We start from the raw sequence: 26,269 nt of genomic DNA, 5'->3' as shown, positions 1-26,269 counted from the left end.
AAAGAGAAGCTAAAATCAAGAAATTCATATAAACTAAAACTGGAAGAAAATCAACTCACTGCCCATACATAGATACATTCTGGCCTGCTTCCAAATCTTGCAAAAAGTGGAAAGGTTTTCTTTCAGGAAATCAATTTCAGTCTGCTTCTATGCTGCCATGTATGTTCATCTTTGTTGCTGGCCAATACATTTTTTGGGCATGTCTGTGCTTATCAAGAATGTTAATTATGTTTCTAGTAAAATGGCTTAGGAGTGTGGCAGCAGAGAGAGGGAGAAATCAGGGCTAAAAGAAAGCAATTTAACCAGTAGAACAAGGAAGTAAGATATTTACTGATATATATATATATATATATATATATATATATATATATATATATATATATATATATATATATATATATAATATGAACACGCACAATTGTAGTCAAAAGTTTACATACCCCAATGGAAATGTACAATTTCTAGCAATTTCTCGAAAACAAAACATTTTAGGAAAAATCTTTTGTAGCAAGTTTTGCTTTTGTGGATGAGACAAAAAATATATTATTTATTTATTTTTTGCAAAACTCCAAACATTCGAATTCAAAAGTATTCATACCGTTTGATGCTATGATAGTATTGTCTACAAAATGCTAGAAATTTCAATATGATAATGCAGAACCTAATTATAGAAAAGTCTAGAAAATGCTGGATTGTAGGTGAACATTCTTAGAGAGTATAAAAGGGTTAGGCATAGGATGATTGCTGTCATTACCAATACGTCAATATGGGAAAAAGTAAAGAGCTATCTGAAGACCTTAGGCAGAAAATTATTTATTGTCAAAGCTGGAGAAGGATACAAGAAGATTTCCGAGCATTTGAGTATTCCTATTTCAACTATTGTTTGTATTATCAAGAAGTACAAGACTCATGTTACTATCACAATGCTCTCTCAGTCTGGAAGAAAGAAGGGTCTTTCACCAAGAACAAGTAGAAGCATTGTGAGGAAGGTTAATAACAGTCCGAGATTGACTGCCAAAGTTATTCAATGTGAATTGGCTGCAAGTGGACTGGGGTTTCCATTTCAACCATAGGTCTAGTATTGCATGGTGAAGGTCTCAATGGTCGCAGGCCAAGGAAAAAGCCACTCTTAGGAAAAGGTCACAAGGACAATCACTTTAAGTTTGCAAAACAGCATTTGAATGATGTATATGAGTTCTAGAGAAAGTATGGTGAGACGCACAAAGAAAAGAACACCATACCTGCTGTCAAGCGTGGTAATAAATGGAACAATTTAGTGTTGAAGAATGGTCAAAAATCACTAAAGAATCATGCCAAAAGCTCATTGACAAATATCCTAATCGTTTAAGAGGTTATTGTTGCTAAAGGTGCCTTAAATTAGCTATTAATTTAATTTTCCTTGTCAGGGTATGAATACTTTTGAATTATCATTTTTTGGTGTTTTGCAAAAAAATTGCTGAAATAAATAACTTTTGACTACAACTATATACAGTATATATATGAAATAAGATGTGTTAATTTGTTGGAGTGTTGTTCTATTCCCAAGGCCATAGACCTTGGGGTGGATTTACTTAAACTGGGCACAATATAAATGTTGAAACTATGGCCAACATTTATTATTATTTGTTTATTTAGCAGACGCCTTTATCCAAGGCGACTTACAGAGACTAGGGTGTGTGAACTATGCATCAGCTGCAGAGTCACTTACAACTACGTCTCACCCGAAAGACAGAGCACAAGGAGGTTAAGTGACTTGCTCAGGGTCACACAATGAGTCAGTGGCTGAGGTGGGATTTGAACCTATAACATTTTCCTCTCTAGTCATGTTAAAGTGATTGGAGCCAACAAAATAATTCCATAACATTTTCTTGCTTTTTGTCCTTTGATGTCATCACAATGTGTACTCCTACAGGGTCTAAAAGTCTGTACAGAGACTTGCTTAAGTGATAACCAGCTCAACATTTGTACCCCATTTACAGGTCATGCACTGACATTTACAATTTCTCGCTTAATAACACTTTCTAATTGGTCTGAGAGCAGTGAATAAGTGGACTGTTACCACTGCTGTCCATGATAAATTAGGTTTTAGGCGAAATAACATTTTTACTCAGACCTCCATGTCACTGTAACGCTGTAATGCTGTACTGTAAAATTAAATAAGTTGTTCTGTAGCCATGGTGACTTGTAATAGATTTGTAAGACGCAATGTGGTAAATTCAGGCCTGCTGTTTCTGATAGAACTTGTCTTTATTTTAAGTACCCTTATTTTAATAAGTGAGGGAAGTCTGAATCTATTTAAGTTGATGGTCAAAGAAAATCAGCAGCTGCCAGCCTCTGCAAAATGAACCAGAGAAAACAAAACAGAAGCTTATAATTTATCAGATTCTTTCAAAAGAAAATCTGCACTCTATTTGCAATTCAAAGCACTCCTTCCAATTAATTAGTTTGAAAGGCCACATGTTTATTTGTCTGCTTCTGTATGTACGTACTGTTGTAACTTCTCAACAATGTTGGAAACAATTTCCATTAAACAAATATGGTGTTTTTCAAGAAATTAAACAATTTCTGCTTTGTATTGCTTGTATAGATCCCGATAGAACAAGTGGAATAGACTGTGCTATACATATATATGCAGAAATAATAACCTTACACTACGATGACATGACAATGTAATAGATACATGTGTCAACCTACTTAGTAGATTGTCTGACAGCTTTGAGGTGTTGCAATAGCTTTGAATTTTTTTTTTTTAATGCCATTGGTAAATCAATAATATACTTTCTCAAGTTGTCAGTCACAGTCACAGTAGTTATTTAATATAAGATTGTTGGGCTTTTTACTGTTCATTTATAAATAATAAATAACAAGTTTACAATGCTACTGTCTTAAAAGGGCATTGCTTGGGCTTTAGCATCCATGTGTATTACATGACCCTTTATTTACACAAAGCAATTTCATTTGAGAATATATTTTTAGATACATTTTAAGTTGTTTAGTTAGCAATGGTATAATTGTATTTCTTTTACTACAACAAAATAGATTGCTTATAAAAGTAACCAGGCAGCTTTAGCTTATAATGTTTTTCAAAATAGCGGATTATGAATAAATATATTCATTAAACTGTTGCAGACTAACAAGAGATTCCAGTAGAACAGTTTCATGAATATCTGAGTAAGAGACTTTGAAAAAGCTGAAATAACTGAGGAGGTAAAGCTTTGTTGATATAGTGCTACATTCAAAACTAAGCAAGTAATTCAGATTTTGTGCAATGTATTTGTGATTTCTTGCATATTTATTTGCTCCTTTTTTAAAGGTGTTTAATATATTATTAGTGGCTTGCCACAAGAGTACTCTAATTATATATCGCTACTGAATCTTGAAATCACTGTGTATTTACTGACAAATGTTGCCTTGACCATGCACTGAGTAATTAGCTATGAGAAATATTAAAGCTGTATTTTTCTTTAGACCGGGGCTTATAGTAGCTTTTGGCGAAATATACATGTAATCTGTTTCCATTTTGTTTGTGATTTATTACATATATAAACCTGACTATGATTAAAAAATGCAATGTTGTTTGCTCAGTCCGTTTTTTTTTTAGTTATCTATATTTGATATTGTCCTTGTCTTCATCAGCTCACCAGTTCTTCTGTATTACACATCTTGTAATATATAGGTATTGTAGTCAGGAACCCAAATATGAAGTAAGTTTGAAATACATACTGTATAAGTACTAAAAAAATGGTGAAATCTTAGACAAACTTTTCAATGAGAAGTCTTCATGTGTGTCTTTATGTGTTTATGTGAACTTGACTGTTTCAAAGAGAACATTAAATGTTTTATTAGATACAAATACTTACCAAAACCTAATTAAAGCTAGTTAAAGTACAGTAACTTAGTTACTTTGGGGTTGTTGAAAAGCTCACATTCCAAGACACCTTTCATTTACCCCAAGTGCCCATCATAACCCCTTTCTTTAGTAAATACTAGAGGTGAAGGGGTGGGGGAACATCTTTAATTTACATAAAGCCATAAATGTAACCTTTCCCATATTCTTCCAAAAGCTGTTTTTGTGATACATTTAATATAGCATTCAAAACATTGTCACTGACATAACAATTGAAGCATGGCTATCAGAATGACCAGGGCATACTGTAGGGCCATGTTTATAGACCAAGTTGGAAAAATCCAGAGCAAACTTCAGCGTTTGCCATTATTCTGAAATTCCCAGGCTTCAGATCTGTTCATATATCTCAGCTTAACTGCTTGTGTTCATATTTGCATTACCTATGGGGGCATTTTCCCAGGAGCATATGTTTTGCGTTATACAAAGTATAAAATATAATTTTTATTAACTATTAAAACATAGTTTGATTATAAAAAATATCAATACTTCTGTGTGTATGACTTATATAACCTCTATACTGGACCATATTCCCCAAAGCACAATACAAAGTGTGAGCTATGACATATCGCTCACATTCACAGTTCTGTTTATCTTGTGGAGTCACGTGAATCAGTTGTCACAGCACCATCTTTTGACGAATGACAGTTTAAATATGTCAGAAACGTATAATGCTGATAGTTTTTCACATTCTGCATTGCTTCAACTCTAAAATCACACTTAAACCATTGCCTATTAAAGTGTTGTGTTCAGCACTATCGTGTGCAAACGCAAAAAACAGGTTTGTGGATTAAGAGAAGTGGTTTTGAAGTTTATTAATCTTCAGCGGTAAGCACCGCAAGTCGTAGCATTCTGACTGCCTCAGTAAATTATCCATTTTGTTTTCCTTTCGTCTGATTGTTATGCTTAGTCTAGCAATATGTCAAAGTGTTTGGTAAATTACAGTAGGTTGACAAAGTGCCAAATTCATCAACATGTTACTACATCAAAAAAGCACAAAAACAACTGCTTAGTTCTGTGTACGATTGTAGATGTTGATAGTTAAAGAAAAACAAAGTTATGTGGAGACCTTAAAATCAAATTTCAAGTTCTGCTAACCCTTAAACAAATCTGTCTCCTGTTAGTTCTAAATATATGTGAAATATTTAATGTTAGTTGTCATTGTGTTTTTAACCTGCTTAATAAATTGTTTTTATACCATGAAAAGATGATTTTTGTTATGCCTACCTGACATTTCTTCATAACAGGTTAGCTGATTTGATATAGGTCTACAGTACGTTATCAGAAAATATTCAATGAACAAATGTGATCCTGTTTGTGTTCTAAGATAAAATGCAAAGCTTATCAAGTCATTCCTATTGTGAAGCTCAGCTGTCATAGAGTTTATTAAACTTGTGCTGGTAACATTTTATTTTAGTCTACTTCATAAAAATAATGTTTTCATTTTTGTGTTTATTTAGTGATCCTTGCTTTAGTTTCTTTAGCTTTCCCGTGATAAAAAAAAAAAAAAAAATCAGAAAAAAATGACGGGGAAGTGTACTTCCTTGGATTGTTCAAATATTGTTGTTTTGGGTTCATATATGCATTTTTGGTCACTTATTATTTTCAAGGTAGCATTGTTTTAATTTTAACTTTGTTCTGAATGTTTTATGTAATATCATATTCTCACTATTTTCATTTCTATAAAAAATGTGTAGAAAAGATGTTCCTCTTTGTTACAATGCTACATTATTGTACTGTTGCGACAATAAAAGTTAAACGCTTATTTTTTATTTGATGAATAATTAATTAATTAATTAATTTTGAAAAATGTATATAACATCAGGACAGCTGTACAAGAAATCATTGCCAGTTTCAGAAGTGTGATCTCAGATTCAAAGATCTGTTGTCCACAAAACGTTAGGTTATTATCATAACCCTGGTTCTCTGAAATAGAAATATTAACCATCACTAATGGGTTATTCCCCTTTAAGAACCCAAGAACTGAAAAGCATTATGCCAACAAACTCTCGCGAGAGTGCATGACGCAATGTGAGTTGCCCCGACAAAAGCACATTGCAGCCATTTGCAAATTCTCTTTTTACTTTTGAGTCTCGCGGCTCCGCAGCAACCACGAAGACTGATGGTTAATATTTCTATTTCAGAGAACCAGGGTTATGATAATAACCTAACGTTCTCTTTCAAGTACGAAATATTAACCCTTTGCAGTCCATTTATTAACTGCGCGTCAGGCACGCCAGGTCTAATTAATTTTCACACGCGCAGTTAATTTTATACGTGCTGTTTAAAAGTATTTTTTTTCACAGTCAAACGGGTTTAAATGGCCCTGCATATCAACAAAGCACTCACTAGGCATCTCCAGCCCCGTCCCACCCTTTCGTTTGCTATAGCGTTCACCTATGTAAGAAATAAATAATAATAATAATAATAGTCGTACATACCGATCGATCATCTCCGGATCACTCGTTTTATCACCAAACTCCTCAATAATGCGATCCAAGTCATTATTTTATTACTATAACATCTGAAAAAAGCTCTGCAAATGTCCATGATAGTCTCTGTGCGCTGACGCACTCAGCCAGCTTGTTTACTATGAACGCCCCGTTATCTAATACCTGATACCATGTATGACTATTCATGAGATACGCCTTTTTTTTTTTTTTCGACTTGTCTCGGCTCCTGTCGCTCCCACTCGGCAATTGAATGGTTTTCTCGGCTTTTTCCGGAGAAAAAACGACTAAACACCTGTTTATTGCGTTGCTATAATGATGTCGGACCCAGTCCGACAAAGGACCTGTGAGGAATAATTGCAATGTCGGACCCAGTCCGACAATGGACCGCAAAGGGTTAACCATCACTAATGGGTAAGTATACCCAATCTGTCGTGAGGACAGGCACAAGACTCTTATGAGCTAACCGCGCTAGCAGTCCAAGGTGACAAGTTACTCACCGATCAATCTGTAGTTGAGGGGACGACCACCGAGGCAGCCCTCAACACTCTTGATCCAAAACCAGGACACAGCGGATCCACGATGTTCATCCTGTAGAACCTCGTGAACGTGTGGGGGGTCGCCCACACCGCTGCATTGCATATGTCCATGACAGATGCACCCTGGAACATTGCCCAAGAAGGGGCCTGCCCTCTAGTGGAATGGCCAGTGATCTTCTCAGGCAGGGGCAACTTTGCATGTTGATACGCAATCTTCACGGTCTCCGTTAGCCACCTAGACAGGCGCTGTTTAGACAGAGCCTGACCTTGGGACTGAGAACCGTAGCAAACAAAGAGTTGCTCCGACTGGCGCAAACTTGTTGTCCTCTCCACATAATACGCCAGCGCTCTGACAGGGCATAGCGTGTGGAGCATTCTGTCTCTGTCGGACTGAAAAGGAGGAGGGTGAAAAGCCTCCAACTCCACCGTCTGATTGACATGGAAAGCCGAAATAGTCTTCGGCAAAAACGCAGGGTTGGTCCGGAGTGTCACCCGTGACTGGCCTTTCGCAAAATATAAACAGGCTTTTGCGACGGAAAGTGCCTGGAGCTCACTTACTCGCTTAGCAGAAGTGACTGCCACCAAAAAAGCTGTCTTAAAAGATAAAACCTTTAGCTCTGCGGAATGCATGGGCTCAAAAGGAGGTTTCGTTAGTGCATTCAGCACGACATTCAACCGCCAGTGAGGAACAACGTCCTTCCTTGGAGGACGGAGTCTCCTAGCCCCCTTCAAAAACTGTCCCACCAGGAAATGTGCTCCTGGGGAGACTGAGTCTATCTTCACATGGCAAGCTGAAATAGCTGCCAGGTAGACTTTTAGGGTAGAAAGGCTCTTCCCATCGTCCAGCAGGTCTTGCAAAAACTGCAAGATCAATGCCATTGGACACATTGTAGGATCCTCTCCCTTCTACAGACACCATGTCTGAAAAACGCCCCACTTGTAGCCATACTGGGAGCGAGTGGAGGCAGCCCTAGCGTTCTGTAGGGTGTCAATCGCCCTATTAGACAAACCCAGACGGCTCAAATGGAGCCGCTCAGGGGCCAAACCCAGAGCTGTAGGCTCAATGGGTCGTGATGCCACAGAGCACCCTGTGCCTGGCTGAGCAGGTCGCGGTGACTGGGCAACTGCCAAGGCTGTCCGCACAGGAGCTGTATCAGTGAGGCAAACCAGGCTCTCTTGGGCCAGTGAGGTGCTACTAGTAGGACCGTGGCCCTGTCCTGTCTGATCTTCTCCAGACACAGAGGTAGCAAAGCTATCGGCGGAAACGCATACAGTGGGCGCGCTGGCCATTGGTGAGCCAATGCGTCGACCCCTAGACACCCTTCGTCTCTCATTATGGAGAACCATAGGGTGCAATGTGTCGACTCCTGGGAGGCAAAAAGGTCGATCTCCGCTCTCCCAAACCGTTTCCATATGAGGCTGACAACCTCGGGATGGAGTCTCCAATCTGCGCCGCCCGGAACCTGCCTCGAGAGGAGGTCTGCGGCAATGTTCACCACTCCAGGTAGGTGTACCGCTCGGAGTGAGAGGAGATGGGTGTGTGCCCAGACCAGAAGCCTGTTGACCACCTTGTTGAGACTGGGTGATCTTGTACCACCCTGTTGGTTGATGTAAGCCACCACTGTCGTGTTGTCCGTCCGGACAAGCACGTGTCTCCCCCTGATTTCCTCTAGAAAGAACTGTAGAGTGAGAAACACTGCTTGCAGTTCTAGAAGATTTATGTGTCGGCCCAGCCACGGAGGCCGCCAAACCCCTTGTGCACCCCGACCGTTCCACACCCCACCCCAACCATGGTTGGAGGCGTCGGTGGTAACGACTTCTCTTCTTGTGACCGCTCCCAGCCTGACGCCTAGGCGTAGGTGGGCCGGTTGTTTCCACCAAGAGAGAGTTCGGAGACAATATCTGGACACTGTCACCAAACGGTTGCGGTTCAGCATTGGGTGTGGGACCATCCTGTTGAACCAGGCCTGAAGGGGCCGCATATGCAGGAGGCCCAGGGGAAGGGATTGAGAAGCTGCTGCCATCAGGCCCAGAAGTTTCTGGAATGTCACCACTGGTAAAGCTCTGCCTAACTGGAATAGGTCTAGGCAGGCTGATATGCTTGACACCCTGTCGTCCGACAGCACTGCTGTCATGGATCGGGCATCCAGACTCAAACCCAAGTAGCGCGCTACTTGGGCTGGCGTCAGTTGACTTTTCGCATGATTCACCTTCAGACCTAGTCTGGATAGGTGATCGGTGACAAGTTCCGTGTGTTGCAGCGCCTGACCTGGCGACTCCGCACAAATGAGCCAGTCGTCCAGGTAGTTTAGAATTCTGATACCGTTGAGTCTCAGAGTGGCCAGGATAGCGTCCATGCATTTCGTGAAAACGCGTGGCGCTAGGGATAGTCCGAACGGCAGTACACGGAACTCGTAGCCTTTCCCTTGAAAGGCGAACCGAAGGTACTTCTGGTGCCCTGGTTTTATGGGAATGTGGAAGTAGGCGTCCTACAAGTCCACTGTCGTGAACCAGTAGCCCGGCCTGATGGACTGCGACAGCTGTCGCAAGGTCAACATCTTGAACCGCCTGCGGCTCAGATACAGGTTGACCTGTCTGAGATCGAGGATCAGTCTGAGGCCGCCGTCCCATTTGGGCACCAGAAGGTATTTGGAGTAGAACCCCCCAACCATGTCGGAGGGTGGTAAGATGCGAATAGCCTGCTTTTGCAGGAGGGTCTTTAGCTTCTGAGCCAGTGAGTCGTTGGCACAGGGGTCCCTGACCAGCGTATGGACCACCCCCCGAAAAGGGGGTGGTCCATGGCTGAATTGTAAGGAGTACCCCCGACGTATAGTGGTGAGCACCCACGAATCGCGGGTGCACTGGCCCCAGTACTCCAGATTGGCTTTGGAGAAGGGGCCCTGGGCCAGTGGCAGCAAATTCCTAGGGCTGCTGCTCTGGTTTAGGTGCCTGCGGTCTCTTATCAGGCGCACTGCGCTGGAACCGCCTTTGCCTACCGCGTCCCCGGCTTGACCTATCAGTGACCGATGGAGAGCCCCGTGGACCGCCCTGAGGCTGCCACTGTGGCCGAGGCGGTGGCCTCTGATACCACTGCTTCTTAGGCGGTGGTGCCGGCTTAGGGGCAAGGTCACTAAATGCCTTTGTCACTTCCCTTGCCGCTTTGGACCGAAGCAACAAATCGTCCACTGCAGGGCCAAATGTATGCCCTGGCGTGATGGGCACATCCAGCAGAGCAGCCTTGTTATTCTCCGTCAGCCTGGCTTGAGAGAGCCACAGCTGACGGCGCGCAGCCACCAATGCTGCCATACTGCGCCCTGTTGCTTGACTCAGAAGCTGTGCTAGTCGTAGCAACATTCGGGAGATCAGCCGCAGCTCCTCTGTCTGATCGAGGGTCAGTCCCCCCTCAGCAGCGGAGCCCCAAATGTGGCTCTGCTAAGCCACCAAACAGGTATTGTAGTTGCCCAACCGGGCAACAAAGGCATTAGCGGAGTAAGCCTTCTTTAGAAGGACTTCCGTGACCCGACATTGCTTGTTTGGGCAAGCCGCATCTTTGGACAGCAGCGCAAGGTTCGCTGGTTGCGCCAAAGCTGGAATAGTGGACCCGACAGGGGGAAACTGGACCAGACCCCTTTTTTCCCCCTCGTGAACCCTATAGGTCATACCTGACCTAGGGACCGCAGGGGCTGTGGCCGGGTGCTGCCACGATGAGGTCAGTTCCTGCCAAAAATCCGGGTGGATGGGCGGGGCCTCAGAGGGTAACTCCTTACGCTCGTCATAAACAGAGCACCTCTCAACTGTCGCACTCGGCCATGGCACCCTAAGTGCGTCATTGGTTCGACGCATCAGGGGTATGAGCTCCCCAGGCAAGGGAATCGGAGGCAGCGAGTCCAACGCTGGATCCTCTGAAAAGAACACCTCACGCTCCTCAGCTCCTTCTGAAGCGAGGACAGAGAGAGCGTCCTCCATTCCCCCCCTCCTGCAACTCAACCTCTGCCAGTTCCAGTGGCGGAGGGGGAGAGAGAGAAGCCGCTTGTGAAGGTGGAGCAACAGGCGCTCGCTTCACAACAGGTGCTTGCACCACAGCAGGTGCCTGCACTGGCAGAGACCGCACCTGCAACAACTGGGTCAGAGTTGACTGCTGTTGATGGAACATCTGACACATATACCACCAGCGGTCCGATGATCGGGACCTGTGCCTCCTTTTCTTACCCCTTGGGGAAGGAGAAGCAGGAGAGGAAGAGGAGGAAGAGGGACTCCTCCTCCTGTGCTTCCTGGACTCCTTGGAACCCCGTGCCCTGGCACTGTGCTCAGCGGAGCGAGGCCTCTGGCTAAGCTCCCTGGAATGGCTGGAATGGCGCTCCGTGGAGCAGCGCTCTCCAGAACTGCGCTCCCTAGAGCGCCCCCTACTACTACCAGCTGCCCCTGCAGGAGGTAACTGCGCCGGGGTAATTGAGACATCACTGGACTGGCGCATAAGCCTGGACCGTAGTGATCGCTTGCTGAAAACAGCGCACTGCACACAAAAGGCAGGGTCTGCCAGAGCTTGCTCTGCGTGTTCCTGACCTAAGCAGCGCACACATCTTTCATGGCCATCAGCCACTGGCAGCTTGGCGCCACAGTCAATACAACTGTGAAACATAGTAGTGTAGGTACCAAAAGGCTTAGTAAACTAGTGTGGGTACCCAATGTAAAGTACACCCAACAGTTAGCTTGGTACCGAACCTGGTACTGAGCGTTTGTTCTAGGTACTGAGGGAGTAGGTACCAACAGACTTAGTAAAACTAGTCTGGGTACCAATAAAAGCCTGGTACTGAACGTCAGTTCTGGGTACCGTTGGTATCAACAGACCTGGTATGAACCAGTCTGGGTACCAAATACAAATACCTACCGTCGGTACCGAAGTGTATGCTAATGCGGTAATGTCCGTACCGAAGCGTATGCAAACGCGGTAGCGTCAGTACCGAGCATATGAGCAGCAGTGTGGAGTAGTGGTTAGGGCTCTGGACTCTTAACTGGAGGGTTGTGGGTTCAATCCCCAGTGGGGACACTGCTGTTGTACCCTTGCGCAAGGTACTTTACCTAGATTGCTCTAGTAAAAACCCAACTGTATAAAAGGGTAATTGTATGTAAAATAATGTGATATCTGTATAATGTGAAATAATGTGATATCTTGTAACAATTGTAAGTCGCCCTGGATAAGGGCGTCTGCTAAGAAATAAATAATAATAATAATAATAATAATATGAAAACGCGGTACTGAGATGCAGTACTGTGTCTCAATAGAGAATTAATAAGTCAAAGGCTGCGTCAACTCTGGTACCGAGGTACAAAGAAGAAAAAACGCAAACCTATGCTAATGCACAACAGCAGCAGCCAGCAATCCTACAAAAGCAGGAGATCTCACAAAGAGATGCACGCCAGCTAACCGTACAGTGAAGAGACTGTGTAACAGTACTATACTTCAAAGGTTGCATCAGCTCTGGTACCAAGGTACAAGAAGAGAAAACGCTAACCTTGTGCTACAGTCAGACACTCAGTTACAGGTTATTCTCAAGCCTGAAAATGACCTCTGTACTACAGCCGTAATACAGTGTCCTGTGAGCCCACAGAACTGAATCCCATTTTCTGTAAGAAAAAACAAGGGAAGGGGTATACAGTAATGTAAACAACACTGAATACACAAAATAATAATACAACAACAAAACTATCTCACGGGGATAGATATATATATATATTTTTTTTTTTCCTGGAACAGAGCCCTGTCCAGATGAGAGTTATCTGCCGTAATAGTGAACTAGACCCGGGGGAGGGCGAACGCAAGTCGCAGGCTCCCGCTGACGCACTGCCAGGTCGGGCTGACTAGATCAAAAACTCGGCAATAATATAATATTTTAAACAACGGTAGCGACAGTAGTAAAAACACTGTTAGAGACAGAATACTGCAAAACAGGTTAAACAAGGCAATACTACTAAGTAATAAGAAATACTTAGCTCAGATGCTTTCACTCTTAGTGAAAAAGTAAAAAAAGAATTTGCAAATGGCTGCAATGTGCTTTTGTCAGGGCAACTCACATTGCGTCATGCACTCTCGCAAGAGTTTGTTGGCATAATGCTTTTCAGCTCTTGGGTTCTTAAAGGGGAATAACCCATTAGTGATGGTTAATATTTCGTACTTGAAAGAGAACTAAAGTAATTCAATCCTAAATCAACACACACAAACATGTATAGTTTTATTGAATCATACTTGAAAGTAGACTATTTAAATGTTTAAATGTTACATTATTTTATACAAAGTGTATCACATAAATATGTTTCCAAGTAAGTCTAATAGGCCATACAATGTATTACTCAGGGATGGTAAAAGTTGGCCCTTCCACTCCTGGTCATTGTTCCAGACTTGTTCTAAACTGTTTAATTGAACCAATACCTCCATCCAGACCCTGAAGTACTTCATTATGGCTGGAAGAGGTCTGCTATATTTAAAGTATATTTACATAACATTTCATAAACAATATCCTTTACTTGCAATTAAGGTGTTTTTCTTTTTTTGAGCTGGGGAAACCCAAAACTTGGACCACACTTGTACTGGTGTGAGGTTTTGGTTGAAGTGTGTGTGTGTGTGTGTGTGTGTGTGTGTGTGTGTGTGTGTGTGTTACTAAACTACAGCACAAATTAGTGGGAAAGAACCCTAGATAGGCTTGTATTGATTTTTTTTTTTTTTAAAGTAAACCCTCATTTCTCTGCCTGATTGGAAAATGGAATGGAACTAGAAAGCATTAATCTCAAATACCCCACTGACTGTAAGACACTGTATGGTATATGCAGGGGAAACCTTCACAAAGCATTTCTGACACAGAATATTAAGCAGAAAAGAGGGCTTCATTCTCAACTAGTACCTAATGTTTCAGACCTGGCAGAGGTACCCTCATGTTAAATTAAAGGTTTATTAAGAAGTGTTGTTAACTGTGATCATGTTATTTATTCCCTTCCAGTGAGGCATCCGGCGTATGATTTGATAAGATACTTCAAGAGGCCCAGCTATTGTGCAAACTCGTACCTCTCATCCGTGCAGAAGAAGGCTGAAGAGAGCTTGATTAAAAGCAAGAACCTGGACCAGAGGGGTAAAATGAAGAAGCTGCAGTGTATATCTCTCCGGGGGAGCAAACGGTGAAGAAAGTTAGGGGCAACGTTGAAGTTTGGGAAGTACCTTCACTGTTTATCAAAACTGAAAGATAAGATGCTCTTTTTGTCTTGATGAACTTCAGTGAACATGGGGCTATACTGATTTTAAGACAATAATGCTCATCTTTGCACTGGGGATGAGCAAAGACTTTGCATATTCAACTTCCCTTTAAAAAATAAAAAGCTTCTATACACTTCACATTCTTTATCAATGTTTTTTGAATATACAGTGTTGTTGGAATATTTTTAGTCTTGCTTATTTATTTATTTTTTTTGAGTGTTGAAGTCATATGCAGTAGTTTATGTCAATTGATTAAAAAAATATTATTAAACATACTGTACCTGAATACTTTTTCCTGAATAGTTTTACTACATAATACCTCCACTACTACAATTGCTAAAGTACACTGAAATTGTATTAAATATTTATTAAATTCATTAATTTAACTTTTTATAGTAGCCATTCCTTGAAGTAAATACAGTAGCTTCTTAAAACAAATACTTATAACCTTCATATTTTAACTTTAATAGGTCATTGTAACTTGTGTAAAGTGAATATGGAGGCCATGCATTGCAATATATATTTTGTATAGATGTCCCTGACCAAACAATCATTTTTTAACAATTAAACAATTAGAAGAGAGCTGTGAAAAGGTAAACAAGAGGGATCCACCACAATACCATGCTTTACATTTAAACAACATATTTGGAAACTATCATAAGTTTCAACAGGAATTAAAAACAATGTAATTAAGCAAAAAGACACAGCAAGTTGTGCACTGCTGTGAAATTACACACACCTTGCAGTGTGCGTGGTTATAAAACTGGACTATTCTGGAAGAAAATAAAATGTATACAGAATCAGCGTGATAGACCTGATATTCAATTATTTTGAATGGGATCAAAAAGATCCACCAAGAGACAGTAGATAGTAAAGTTGAACAGAAGTTTTTTTTTTTAATGAAAACTGTCAAACTGAGAATGTTATTATTGTGTGTCTTATATTGTCTTGAACTGTGTTGTTTCTAGATACAGTGATGGTTTGCTATGGAAATATTCTGGTGTCAAAGCTGGTAAAAAAAATAAATGGCATCAAAGACCAGCTGGCTAATAAATACACAACACACAGTGCTATACATCCCATTGTGTTGTTACAACTGTTTAAATAACACACTGATACCTTTTTACACTCACAACTTTAAAGTCTGTTTCAAAGCTCTTTTCGAAATGGTCACTCTCATGCACTGGCATTTGAGATCTGTCCTCTAAATCTCTACAGGAAGAGTGCTTAATATATATTTTTTAAAATGAGTGTTCTGGCTTTTCTGTTCTGTACCACATCATGGGTCATTATTGCTGTTACCTGTTTGGGCAATAATCCATACACTATCAGTGCACTACAGCGGCCATTTTGAAAAGAGCTTTGAAACATACTTTAAAGTTGTAAGTGTAAAAAGTTGTCAGGATGTTAACAATGAAAAGAAAAATTAGAGGTATGTTATTTAAACAATTGTAGCATTACGTGGAGACGTGTAACACTGTGTTTTTCAGATCCCCGCTACTTACTCTTTAAACACGTTATCAATAAGAAACATTAATTGATAAAAGTTTACATACCCCAATGGAAATTTATAATTTCTAGAAATTTCTCGAAAACAAATTATAGGAAAAAAATCTTTTGTAGCAAAAGTTTTGCGTTTGTGGATGAGGGAAAAAAGTTACAAGAAATAGATACAATTATTTATTATTTATTTTTTTAATTTTTTTTGCAAAACTCCAAAAATGCTAATTCAAAAGAATTCATACCCTGACAAGGAAAATGAAATTAACAGCTCATTGAGGCACCTTTAGCAATAACCTCTTTTAAACAATTAGGATATTTGTCTATGAGCTTCTGGCATGATTCTTTAGTGATTTTTGACCATTCTTCAACGTAAAATTGTTCCAGTTGATTGAAATTCAGAGGACTTCTCTTGTGCACAGCCTTCTTCAACTCATACCAAAGATTGTCAATCAGATATAGATTGGGACTTTGACTAGGCCATTCCAGAACCTTGGTTTTTTTCTTCTTTAGCCATTCTGAAGTTGATTTTGATGTGTGCTTTGGATCACTGTGTTGGAATATCCAGTTGTGCTTTAAACCAAGTTTTGTAGTGGAGGGTTTCAGATAATCGGCCAATATCTTTTGGTATGTTATGGAATCCATTTTAACATGTATTGGAACTAAATTTCCTGTGCCATTAGAGGAAAAACAGCCCCATAGAAGGATATTACCACCTCCATGCTTGACAGTAGGTATGGTGTTCTTTTCTTTGTACGCCTCACCAGACTTTCTCCAAACGTAACGACTATCAGCGTGACCAAATAGCTCGATTTTTGTTTCATCACTCCACAAAACCTTTGACCAGATCATTCAAATGCCGTTTTGCAAACTTTATGCGATTGTCCGTGTGACGTTTTCCTAAAAGTGGCATTTTCCTTGGCCTGCGACCATTGAGACCTTCACCATGCAATACTTGACTTGTGGTTGAAATGGAAACCCCAGTCCCACTTGCAGCCAATTCACTTTGAATATCTTTGGCAGTCAATCTCAGATTGTTATTAACCTTCCTCACAATTCTTCTACTTGTTCTTGGTGAAAAAACCTTCTTTCTTCCAGACCGAGGGAGCGTTGTGACAGTACCATGAGTCTTGTACTTCTTGATAAACAATAGTTGTAATTGGGATACTCAAAAGCTTGGAAATTTTCTTGTACCCTTCTCCAGCGTTATGACAATATATTATATACAAAATAATTATAGACATCTATTTCTTGTAACTTTTTTCCTCATCCACAAAAGCAAAACTTTTGCTACAAATTATTTATATATATATATATATATATATATATATATATATATATATATATATATATATATATATATATATATATATATTCTGGTAATAACAAATGTTTACCATGACAGAAATGCTTATACAGTGTAGGGCAACAAATGCCAAAAAACATCAGTTATCATTAACACAGTTTTTTTTTTTTTTTTTTTTTTTTCTTATTTGATCCAGTACCTTTTAAAAAGGCACTTTCAGGACAGCAGTACTATAATGAAAATGTGTTCATAAAGGAAAGTTATTTCTTCTGCTTATATTGATGTTGGTGGATAAGTGGCAACAATAAGCACACATTGGCACTGGTAAAAGGCACAGGTAATTCAATTACTATAAATGGTACCAATATTTAAATAGCACTATGTTTCTTTCTATAAATATAATAAATGTCACAAGTGGAGGTGCTTCCCTGTGGTATGGGCCTGGCCAGTAAATCTAAGTACTATAGTAACATTCAACGAAGATAAAAAATAGGAAATATTATTACCAAAAAAAAAAAACAGATGCCTGTAGGGTTTTTTTGTGACAGCCTTGCCCACAAAATAAAATGAAGACAACTTGTTTTTGATTATTGCATTTTTGTAGTATGTGAAATGAGGTTCTACTTTCTATCCAAAAGCTAAATGCCTGTTTTTTTCATTACATAGGGCATAACACATATAGACCATTACAAAAAAAAACGTTCTTGTGAATGGGATGAAGTGACATCACACGTACAGCTGTTGTTTGCAAAAAAACAAACCCATGAGTCAGCACACTTCAGAACCCCTACCATCCTCGAAATCCCTGTCAAGCATTCCGTTTCTTAAGATACAACAGGACAGCTAATTCTTCCATTCTTTTTCTTCATCTTCCATAAAAATGGCTCGGTTTTCTTCTTTCATCAGTTTAACTCCTTGAAGAACAACAACAACAACAAAAAAACAGAACAGAAAAGTTTGACAGATAATTGGAATGGTGAGACTGTATCTCTGTTACTAGTTGAATCATTGGTCTACTTGAAAAGGGATGCCATCTTGTTCAGTTAGGAAGATGGGCCCTGACAAAATTGGAGTTCTCAAAAGATTATGTGTGTGATAAACCCATAACCCATTCTTTAATTTCACTCACAGGGGTTAGCAGTATTATTAACCCTTTGCGGTCCATTTATTCAGCACCTGTCAGGAGCATCAGGTCCAATTTATTTGCACACGACCTGTTTATTTTACACGTGCAGTTTAAAAGTAATTTTATTCATAGTAAAACAGGTTTAAAAGGCACTGCATATCAACAGGACACTCAGTACTGCATCTCCAGCCCTGTCCCACTCCTTGTTCGCTGTATTTATCACATATCTCTTCATAATAGTGCATACTGATAAATCATTTTATCACCAAACTCCTCAATAATGCTATCCAAGTCATTATTTTATTACTATAACATCTCAAAAAGCTTGGCAAATGTCCGCGATTTTTTTTGAGCGCTGGACGCAGAAGCAGATATTTGTTTGTTTATGTCTGTGTTATGTCTGTGGTGAAGGGACTATGCGTATTGCCCTATCTCGGCCATTGAAAGCTTTTCTTGGCTTTTTCCAGAGAAAAAACAATTGGGGACCTGTGCTTGACGACTTTTTGATGATGTCGGACCGGAAAGGAAAAATTGTAATGTCGGACCTGGTCCAACATAGGACCGCAAAGAGTTAACAGAAGGGCATCAGATGACAAGACTGTACATCCTCCTGCCCCCCTAAAAAAATAGAATTCAGAAACAAAACACATTATCTGAGGCACACTCAAGATAACCAAATTATTTAACATATTTCCGTCTAGCTCTCTACATAATCAAATATATATAAATATATATATATATATATTTTTAAATAAGAAATTATGAGCATGTGCAATAAATAGTACTGTATACTGTACCTCCCAGAACTGCTCTATTTGTCTACAGGCATAGGTCAGGTCCATTGAGATTAACCAGTTTCAGCTATTATTGACCCACAACAAGAGGACCACATGAATACTGTTCAGGTAATTCATCCTTGATCAGTTGTAATTCTCCTTTATAAACAGCAGAGGTAAAGTTCTGTAAAGTGTTTCTGAATGTTGTTCTATACAATATGTTCTTACCCAAGGCCACCAGAGGTTTAGCGAGCAGCCAGAAATGCCTAAGTAGTTCTTACCTGGAATAACAGGATGGATATAAAGCACTGGTGTGTCCTTTCTCCTGGGTTTTTTCTGCTCCTGTTCAGGTCCCTGTGCTTCTGGGGGGCCCTTATCCTGTTTTTGTTCTGCATCCATATTGCAGTCCTCGATCAGTTTTTCTGAAAGTTTTGAATCTGTAAGAAAAACAATTATTATTGAAACCTAGAAGCAAATATGAAGGCAAGAACGTCTATTTCCTCTTCCATGATACTAAGTGAAAGCATCTGACATACACATCAGCCCATCCAAAATCCACAGTAACCATGTGTTTGTAACCTGACCTGATACAAGTTTCCTCTAGAACTTCTGCAAGGTTTTCCCAATCCATAAAATAAAATGTCTATACAAAGATAAACATGGAGGAAGTATGTTGAATTATATTGGTAAAGCATGACAAATCATCACAGTGCCACATGTGAAATTGTGAATACGTGTAGGGAGAATTTTACTGATGTAATATATATATATATATATATATATATATATATATATATATATATATATATATATATATATCGTATAGGGTGCTGTACGGTACAAGCTGATATCCTAAGAGAGGTCAGTGCGGCCCCCCACTAGTGGTTTTGCCACAAAAGAATGAAGCTGATATTCCCCCCAATCTTTCTTGCAGACACACTGATTGTAATTAGCCATGATTGGGTCGAACTCCACTGGGCAGTGTTTTCTTGTCTTAATATGACATCACTTCCATCTGACACAAACCAAACTATTTGACACAATGACATTTCAGATGGCTGTATCACAGCAATATTAGGATTTATGACATGATTATATATATATACAGTATATATATATATATATATATATATATATATATATATATATATATATATATATATATATATATATATACACCCTGCTAGGGCTAGTGTCTTTAAAATGTGGCATATTCATAAAGTATTATCAGGGAAGAAAAGTTATTTACAGACATGTACAGCACCAATCATGAAAATACGTGTTAGTTTAGTCATTTCTTAATGTATATTTGTATACTTGCTTACTAAATGTAGAGCACTGCTTCAGCAATGCAATTCAGCAATTATACCATTTCTAGAATTCAGACAATTTAAAATATTATTTCAAAATAATAATAATAATAATAATAATAATAATAATAATAATAATAATAATAATAATAATAATAATAATAATAAAAGAAAACATTGAGCAACTTTAAAAGGAATATGAATCCAAAAAAGCTTGTAACATTACAGACGCACAGTTTTAAAGGCTGTTTTGTTTAGTTTTTTTTTTTATTGGTTGAATTCATTAAGGTGTCAGAAGTGAAATGGCACTCAAAGCCCTGAAAGCCCTTATTAAAAAAAAAAAAAAAAAAAAAAAGGATTGAGTCCTTTGAAGCAGAAGAAAGCCTTTAATATGATGATGCACGCCTAACTCCTTTGTTCCTGTAATTGTTGAAAACTTGCAATAAATTAATTAAAAATACCTGATTAACTATAATACTGTAAATACAATAATAAATACCACTAGAATGAGATTTTGACCAATAGAATGACAATAACTAAAAGGTAAACGGAATTCTAATGTTGTCAGAAGTGTAGTTATGATGAGGTTCATTTGTGGTCCCTGCATTACACAAAGGAAACTGTACTTGGAAAGCCCAGCAAGGAGAAAGCAGACTAATGGATGTGAGTTATGAAGAAGGGTTTAGCACAGAGCAAAGAATGAGCTGACAAAGTTAAACCTAGCCAATAATTTAAGCACAGCATAGAGACCAGGACCACAGTACATAGCTCTGACTTGAAAACCACAGCATAGGCTACTGTATATTCTCTTTAGCTGGAGCAGTTATGGTTGGTATTTCTGTCATTAGTTACTAGGTGTAGATGACCAACTCAGAGGGCTCTATCTCCCTCCTGCTTGGCAAAGTTAATTTAAATATACGTTTTTTGTCAAAAACACTTCACAAGATTGTGAGGACTCTTCATGACTCTTCATGACTTTTTCAGGTGCAGTAAATCTGTCATATACCCCCAGTGTCTGAGAGTGTTAATTAATAGATTGGAATACATGTGGACATCCCGCAAACACACATAAACTGGACTGCACTGTATATATGCAGTAGGCTATGTGTACAAAGAGGTGTATTTGCACACAGAAGCCTCTAAATAAACATTGTTGTTTTCTAATAAGAATATCTAAATGTTAATTGCAGCCATTCATTAAAAAAAAAAAAAAAATTATTGTGCAGTAAACCTAAGAGTAGAACATTTTAATTACTACATCCTTAATTAAAATGCATTGATATGGATGTATGTTCAATAATAGTCTGTCTACACTGCTTCTAGTTGTATTAGAAAGCACTTACACTTTAAATCAGTGTTTGAGGCCTGTTTTTCGGTTTTTATTAATTTATTTTTTCAGTGCTTATTTTTAGCTATTTTCGAGTTTTGTGTAAATCGTATATATATATGTATATATATATATATATATATATATATATATATATATATATATATATATATATATATATATACACATCATGTCACACTGCACATATCTCGAGAGCCGCTTATCATCCAGTTGTCATGAAACTTGATATTAACACAAAGTTATTGAGGATATCAGATATATAGGGGTGTCCGCCTTACTTTTTAAATATTTAGCTTTACGGTACATTCAATGAAAATATATTATTCAATGGCTGTATGGGGCAAAACAGTTCATCTTTAAATCATTATCCAGTGTACAGTTTATAACCTGTGATCGTAAATTAACACTTAGCTAAGTGTTGTGCTTATGCGTAAGTGCTTAGGAATTGTTATACAATTCTGAAGCTCGTGAGGCCACTAAAGCTTTCATCCTCTTGGTGTCAGAACACTTTGCCTACAAACTTCCTCTGAAACACCCTCTCAAAGAAAACTGTAATTCATTTCCTATACAAATAACAGCTCACTGATTATTGAGAACTGGGACAAAACAGGCTTGCCAACATGTACTATAAAATATTCTTACAAGAATAATGCTTGCTGAAGATAGACAGCTATCTTCCAAGGGTCCTTTCTGCAGTGCATGTGCTCTGTTTATACAGCAGAACAGCACATGACTTTGTAAGTATTTCATTTTTCTTTACATTAACCAAATTAATCAAATTTACCAAATTAACCAATTTATATATATATATATATATATATATATATATATATATATATATATATATATATATATATATATATATATATATATAGTATCTGGACCATCTAAAAAATGTATTAAAAAATACAGTACAACCTTCTACATGTTTTTCCAGTTGGTAGGGAATTACTTATTCTTGCATTTAAACATTCACTTATTTAATGTGTCCCTTATTATCCCTTTAATTGAGAAAAACATTTCATTTTGTGTATTGTATTGCCATAAAGGTTAGATAAATGTAATTCAATTTAGTGTCTATTTCAGGAAGGCGTGGGCAGAACAAAGCTATCGTTAGAGAAACAAAGGAGGAATAAGGAGATTCAGAGAAAGAGGAGGGAGAAAATTGACCCGGAGATGAAGGGTCAGGCCCTGGAAAAAAGAAAGACAAAGAAGAAAGGCAAATGTAAGGGTCATGCAAGAATTATTGACATACCACCTTCTTGTCCAGATAATCAGATTGGTCCCATTGACCAATGAAGTAAAACAGTTCTTTCTGTGTGTATCACACTGGACGACAGACAAGAGTGACAACGTAACTAAAGAAACTAACAAAACAAAAAAACAACAAAGGAGGAGCCTCTCTTACCCCGTTTACAGTAGCCACTTTTAAGCCGGCATAGCTCTTTTTTTTTTTTTTTTTGTAGTGTAAACGCAGCCGTCCTCAAAAGTGGCGTGCTCCAGAGGTCTGTTTTTTTTTGCTCTACCATGATTGCATCCGTCCCTGAGTCATCTCACATTTGCCAGTGTCAGACAGGCACAGAAGCAGAACCAAAAATATCTTTGACAGAACACTGAAAGTGACAGAGGGTGAGGATTCCAAAATACAAACTTTATATTTGTGCTATAATGTGAAAAGCCAAGATTCATGTGGGATAGATGTGAAAGAAAAGCATCATCAAATGTCATCAATTTAAGAATCAGTGAGCTACTACTGAGAATTATGTTCATGCTTTTGCCAGCAACAAGTGCTAAAGTAATTTAGTGTGATTGTGCTCCTTTGAAATGGATCATGCTTGATAATCTATAGAACCCATTTATTTTTTACTTTGGGATCAGTATGTTAAATTGGCAAATATGCTGCACACATATTGCATAAAATGAATCCCACATTATCTCTGTTTGCCTCTTTATAATGGGAGACCACTCTTCCAAGTAAGACCTCACCTAGAATATTGTGTTCATTTCTGGTCACCTCATTACAAAAAGGATATTGCTGCTCTAGAAAGAGTGCAAAGAAGAGCAACCAGAATTATCCTGGGTTTAAAAGGCATGTCGTATGTAGACAGGCTAAAGGAATTGAATCTATTCAGTCTTGAATAAAGAAGACTACACGGTGATCTGATTCAAGTATTCAAAATTGTAAAAGGTATTGACAACGTCAACCCAGGGGACTTTTTCGACATGAAAAAAGAAACAAGGTCCAGGGGTCACAAATGGTGATTAGATAAAGGGGCATTCAAAACAGAAAATAGGAGGCACCTTTTTACACAGAGAATTGTGAGGGTCTGGAACCAACTCCCCAGTAATGTTGTTGAAGATGACACCCTGGGATCCTTCAAGAAGCTGCTTGATGAGATTCTGGGATCAATAAGCTACTAACAACCAAATGAGCAAGATGGGCTAAATGGCCTTCTCTCGTTTGGAAACTTTCTTATGTTCTTATGTTCTAAAGTTAAATTCCCATGAACGACCTGCTGGAAAGGCAAGGAAGTGGGCATGATAACCTATTTATCCACACTCCAGTACCAGTTAACAAGTGTACCAGATTGTCTGCACTATGCAAATCAAATCTAGTGTTTCAGCACACTCCTACCTTGGTGAACACAATAAGACTACTGTACCGAAATCAATTAGTATTCAACCATTAACCATGAGTCAATTGTAAAGGTGACAGATCAAAAGACAATGATCGGGAATCTCTTTAGATTAGTTTTTTCTTAAGAAATAAGTCGAATGCCCGGCTTGATCCTTTCTTTAATATTTAAATGGTAGCAGTGTTAAGATCTGCCACTGTTTAGATCAACTGAATAGCCTTATAATGTAGATGGTTTAGAAACCCTTTAAGTGATATTAAGTGAATGAAACTAACGGCTTCTGCCTTAAATAAAAATATCTTATAGTAGATTACCTGTTCCTAACTGAAAGGGTTTCAAGGTCTGTGATAGTACATGTACTCTCTAACTACAGTACCTCGAACATTTCTCCAGAGGCAAGAGGTTATAGTTCTCGTCTTGTGCGTCTGTTTTGCTTGGGGACTCTGAGTGTCAGTCAGCACATGTGTGATCCACTACATGGTTAGAGTACTGATAGGGAAATGGGTTTTCACTCAGACTCTCCATCTGTCACCAAGTGTAACAACCTTTCAGTCTCCAGATTGCACTTTCCAGCAGTCAGACGCTGAGATGTGTAGCAAGGTTTGTGAATTGTTTACAATATATAGAGTACTACTGTACTTACATAACTGTTCCTGGGCATTTAGTCTGTTTTCCGGAACCTCTGGAGTCCTAACACACTCTGTTGACATTATGAAAATGATTTGTCCTGAAAAACAATAAATACAAGATCGAGTTAAGATATATGATGTGAACATTTTTTACTTACGTTCTAATTTGTCTTTGGTAATTAGGTATCCAGTGTTGGGAAAAAGCAAGCTTAATTAAAATAATTTGAACCCATCAAGTCTGTACTTTCCAATATCAGGTGCCTTCCAGAAATAATGTTAGGAAAGCATTTATTTTGTGATCCATTTACAAGTAAGATAACACTAACATGATTAAATATGTGAACAATGATGACAATTTGTTTGAGAGCACTTCTGTTATGACACCAGGTCCATTAATTGCACATTTAACAAAATACCTTGGTTAATTAGTCCATGAGTTACATTACACTAGAAGGAAATTACAGTGTGATAACTAATTCAATAAGATAATTTCTTTAAATTGGAACACTGGTGAAAGAAAGAAAAAATGAAAAGGTGATTTTTTTTTCTTGTCAAAAAATCTAAATGTTCTTAACATAAAGGTAATCAGAGCACTATTTACATATTAGGCTGTCTTAAATATAAAATATGAATTGATTAAAAAGGTATTCAGTCAGATTTTATAAACAGTAGATATGTACATACTGTACAAGGACAAGGTTTTTTTTTGTTTGTTTGTTTTTTTTATCTGCAGTCTAATAAAGATGATTTTTTTCTTAGCCATACGAATTCCAAATAAAAACTGAAAAGTGTGCTGTGCTGTATAACAATGTCCACAACATATTATACTGAATAAAATATTATAAAAAAAAATGTTGTTCCCCAAATTCAGGCGTTACAAATTCAAATTGTTAATTTTAACAATAAAAAGTAAACAAAAGCTAGATTAAAATGACCATTACATTTAAAACTATTGCTCAATTTTTAAGGCCATTTTCATCTTCGAAATACAGTTAAGCTCAAGTCCTTACCTGCTTGTGAAGCTGGGAGATGCAAGGTGACGTGTTCTCAGCAAAAAAGTAAAACCTCTCTACTTGCCTTCAGGACTGGAACACAGCCTTTATCAATTCAGTTAGCAGCTGTTGTCATGACAACCTCTTACCTAGGCCCCACAGTCCTTGTCTAACTGTTGGTATATTCTTAGATTTAACACAAAATGCTGTTTTATTATTCTATTTGCACCAGGGGTTAATTTGTGCAGGATTCCACTGGTACTTGTTCTGTCTAGGACACGAAACCTACAAGCAGATGAGAACTTGAATAAAACAAGGTCAGTACATTGTCTATAAACAGAAATCCGATCTCTCTTCCTTAATTTTAAGATGCAATACCTTTTTGTTTCTTAATTAACCATTGATTTGCACAATTATGAAAAACCAAGATGCTTTGTTTATATGTGGCCTTTAACATTGACAACTGTTTTGTAACAAAAAACTTTAATTTATCTAAAAAAAAAAAATGCA

The 26,269-nt window shown here is 38.5% G+C and overlaps 1 protein-coding gene and 1 pseudogene across 1 annotated transcript; both read right to left on the bottom strand.

The window, feature by feature from the left end:
• Nucleotides 1–6,760: 6,760 nt before the first annotated feature.
• Nucleotides 6,761–9,524, bottom strand: LOC131737023 (uncharacterized; annotated as a pseudogene).
• A 7,493-nt stretch (nucleotides 9,525–17,017) lies between these two features.
• Nucleotides 17,018–25,851, bottom strand: LOC117399732 (protein phosphatase 1 regulatory subunit 17-like). Its single transcript, XM_033999088.3, has 4 exons — nucleotides 25,778–25,851; nucleotides 24,782–24,865; nucleotides 19,126–19,281; nucleotides 17,018–17,856 (listed from the first exon to the last, which is right to left on the bottom strand). The coding sequence occupies exons 2-4, from the start codon at nucleotides 24,846–24,848 to the stop codon at nucleotides 17,786–17,788; spliced, it is 294 nt and encodes a 97-aa protein (XP_033854979.1). The 5' UTR covers nucleotides 24,849–24,865; nucleotides 25,778–25,851; the 3' UTR covers nucleotides 17,018–17,785.
• Between the last annotated feature and the right edge of the window lie 418 nt (nucleotides 25,852–26,269).

The sequence above is a fragment of the Acipenser ruthenus genome, chromosome 4 (assembly GCF_902713425.1).
Source record: "Acipenser ruthenus chromosome 4, fAciRut3.2 maternal haplotype, whole genome shotgun sequence".
NCBI classification, from domain to species: Eukaryota; Metazoa; Chordata; class Actinopteri; order Acipenseriformes; family Acipenseridae; genus Acipenser; species Acipenser ruthenus.
This window is presented reverse-complemented; position numbering and strand designations above follow the sequence as displayed.

Excerpts from the sequence above, each read along its gene's own strand:
- LOC117399732 (XM_033999088.3), bottom strand. The coding sequence starts at position 24,848 with ATGTCAACAGAGTGTGTTAGGACTCCAGAGGTTCCGGAAAACAGACTA. Across the intron at positions 19,282-24,781 it reads AAATGCCCAGGAACAGTTAT|ATTCAAAACTTTCAGAAAAA; the intron begins GTAAGTACAGTA and ends TTTTTCTTACAG. Across the intron at positions 17,857-19,125 it reads TATCCATCCTGTTATTCCAG|GAGTTAAACTGATGAAAGAA; the intron begins GTAAGAACTACT and ends TTGTTCTTCAAG.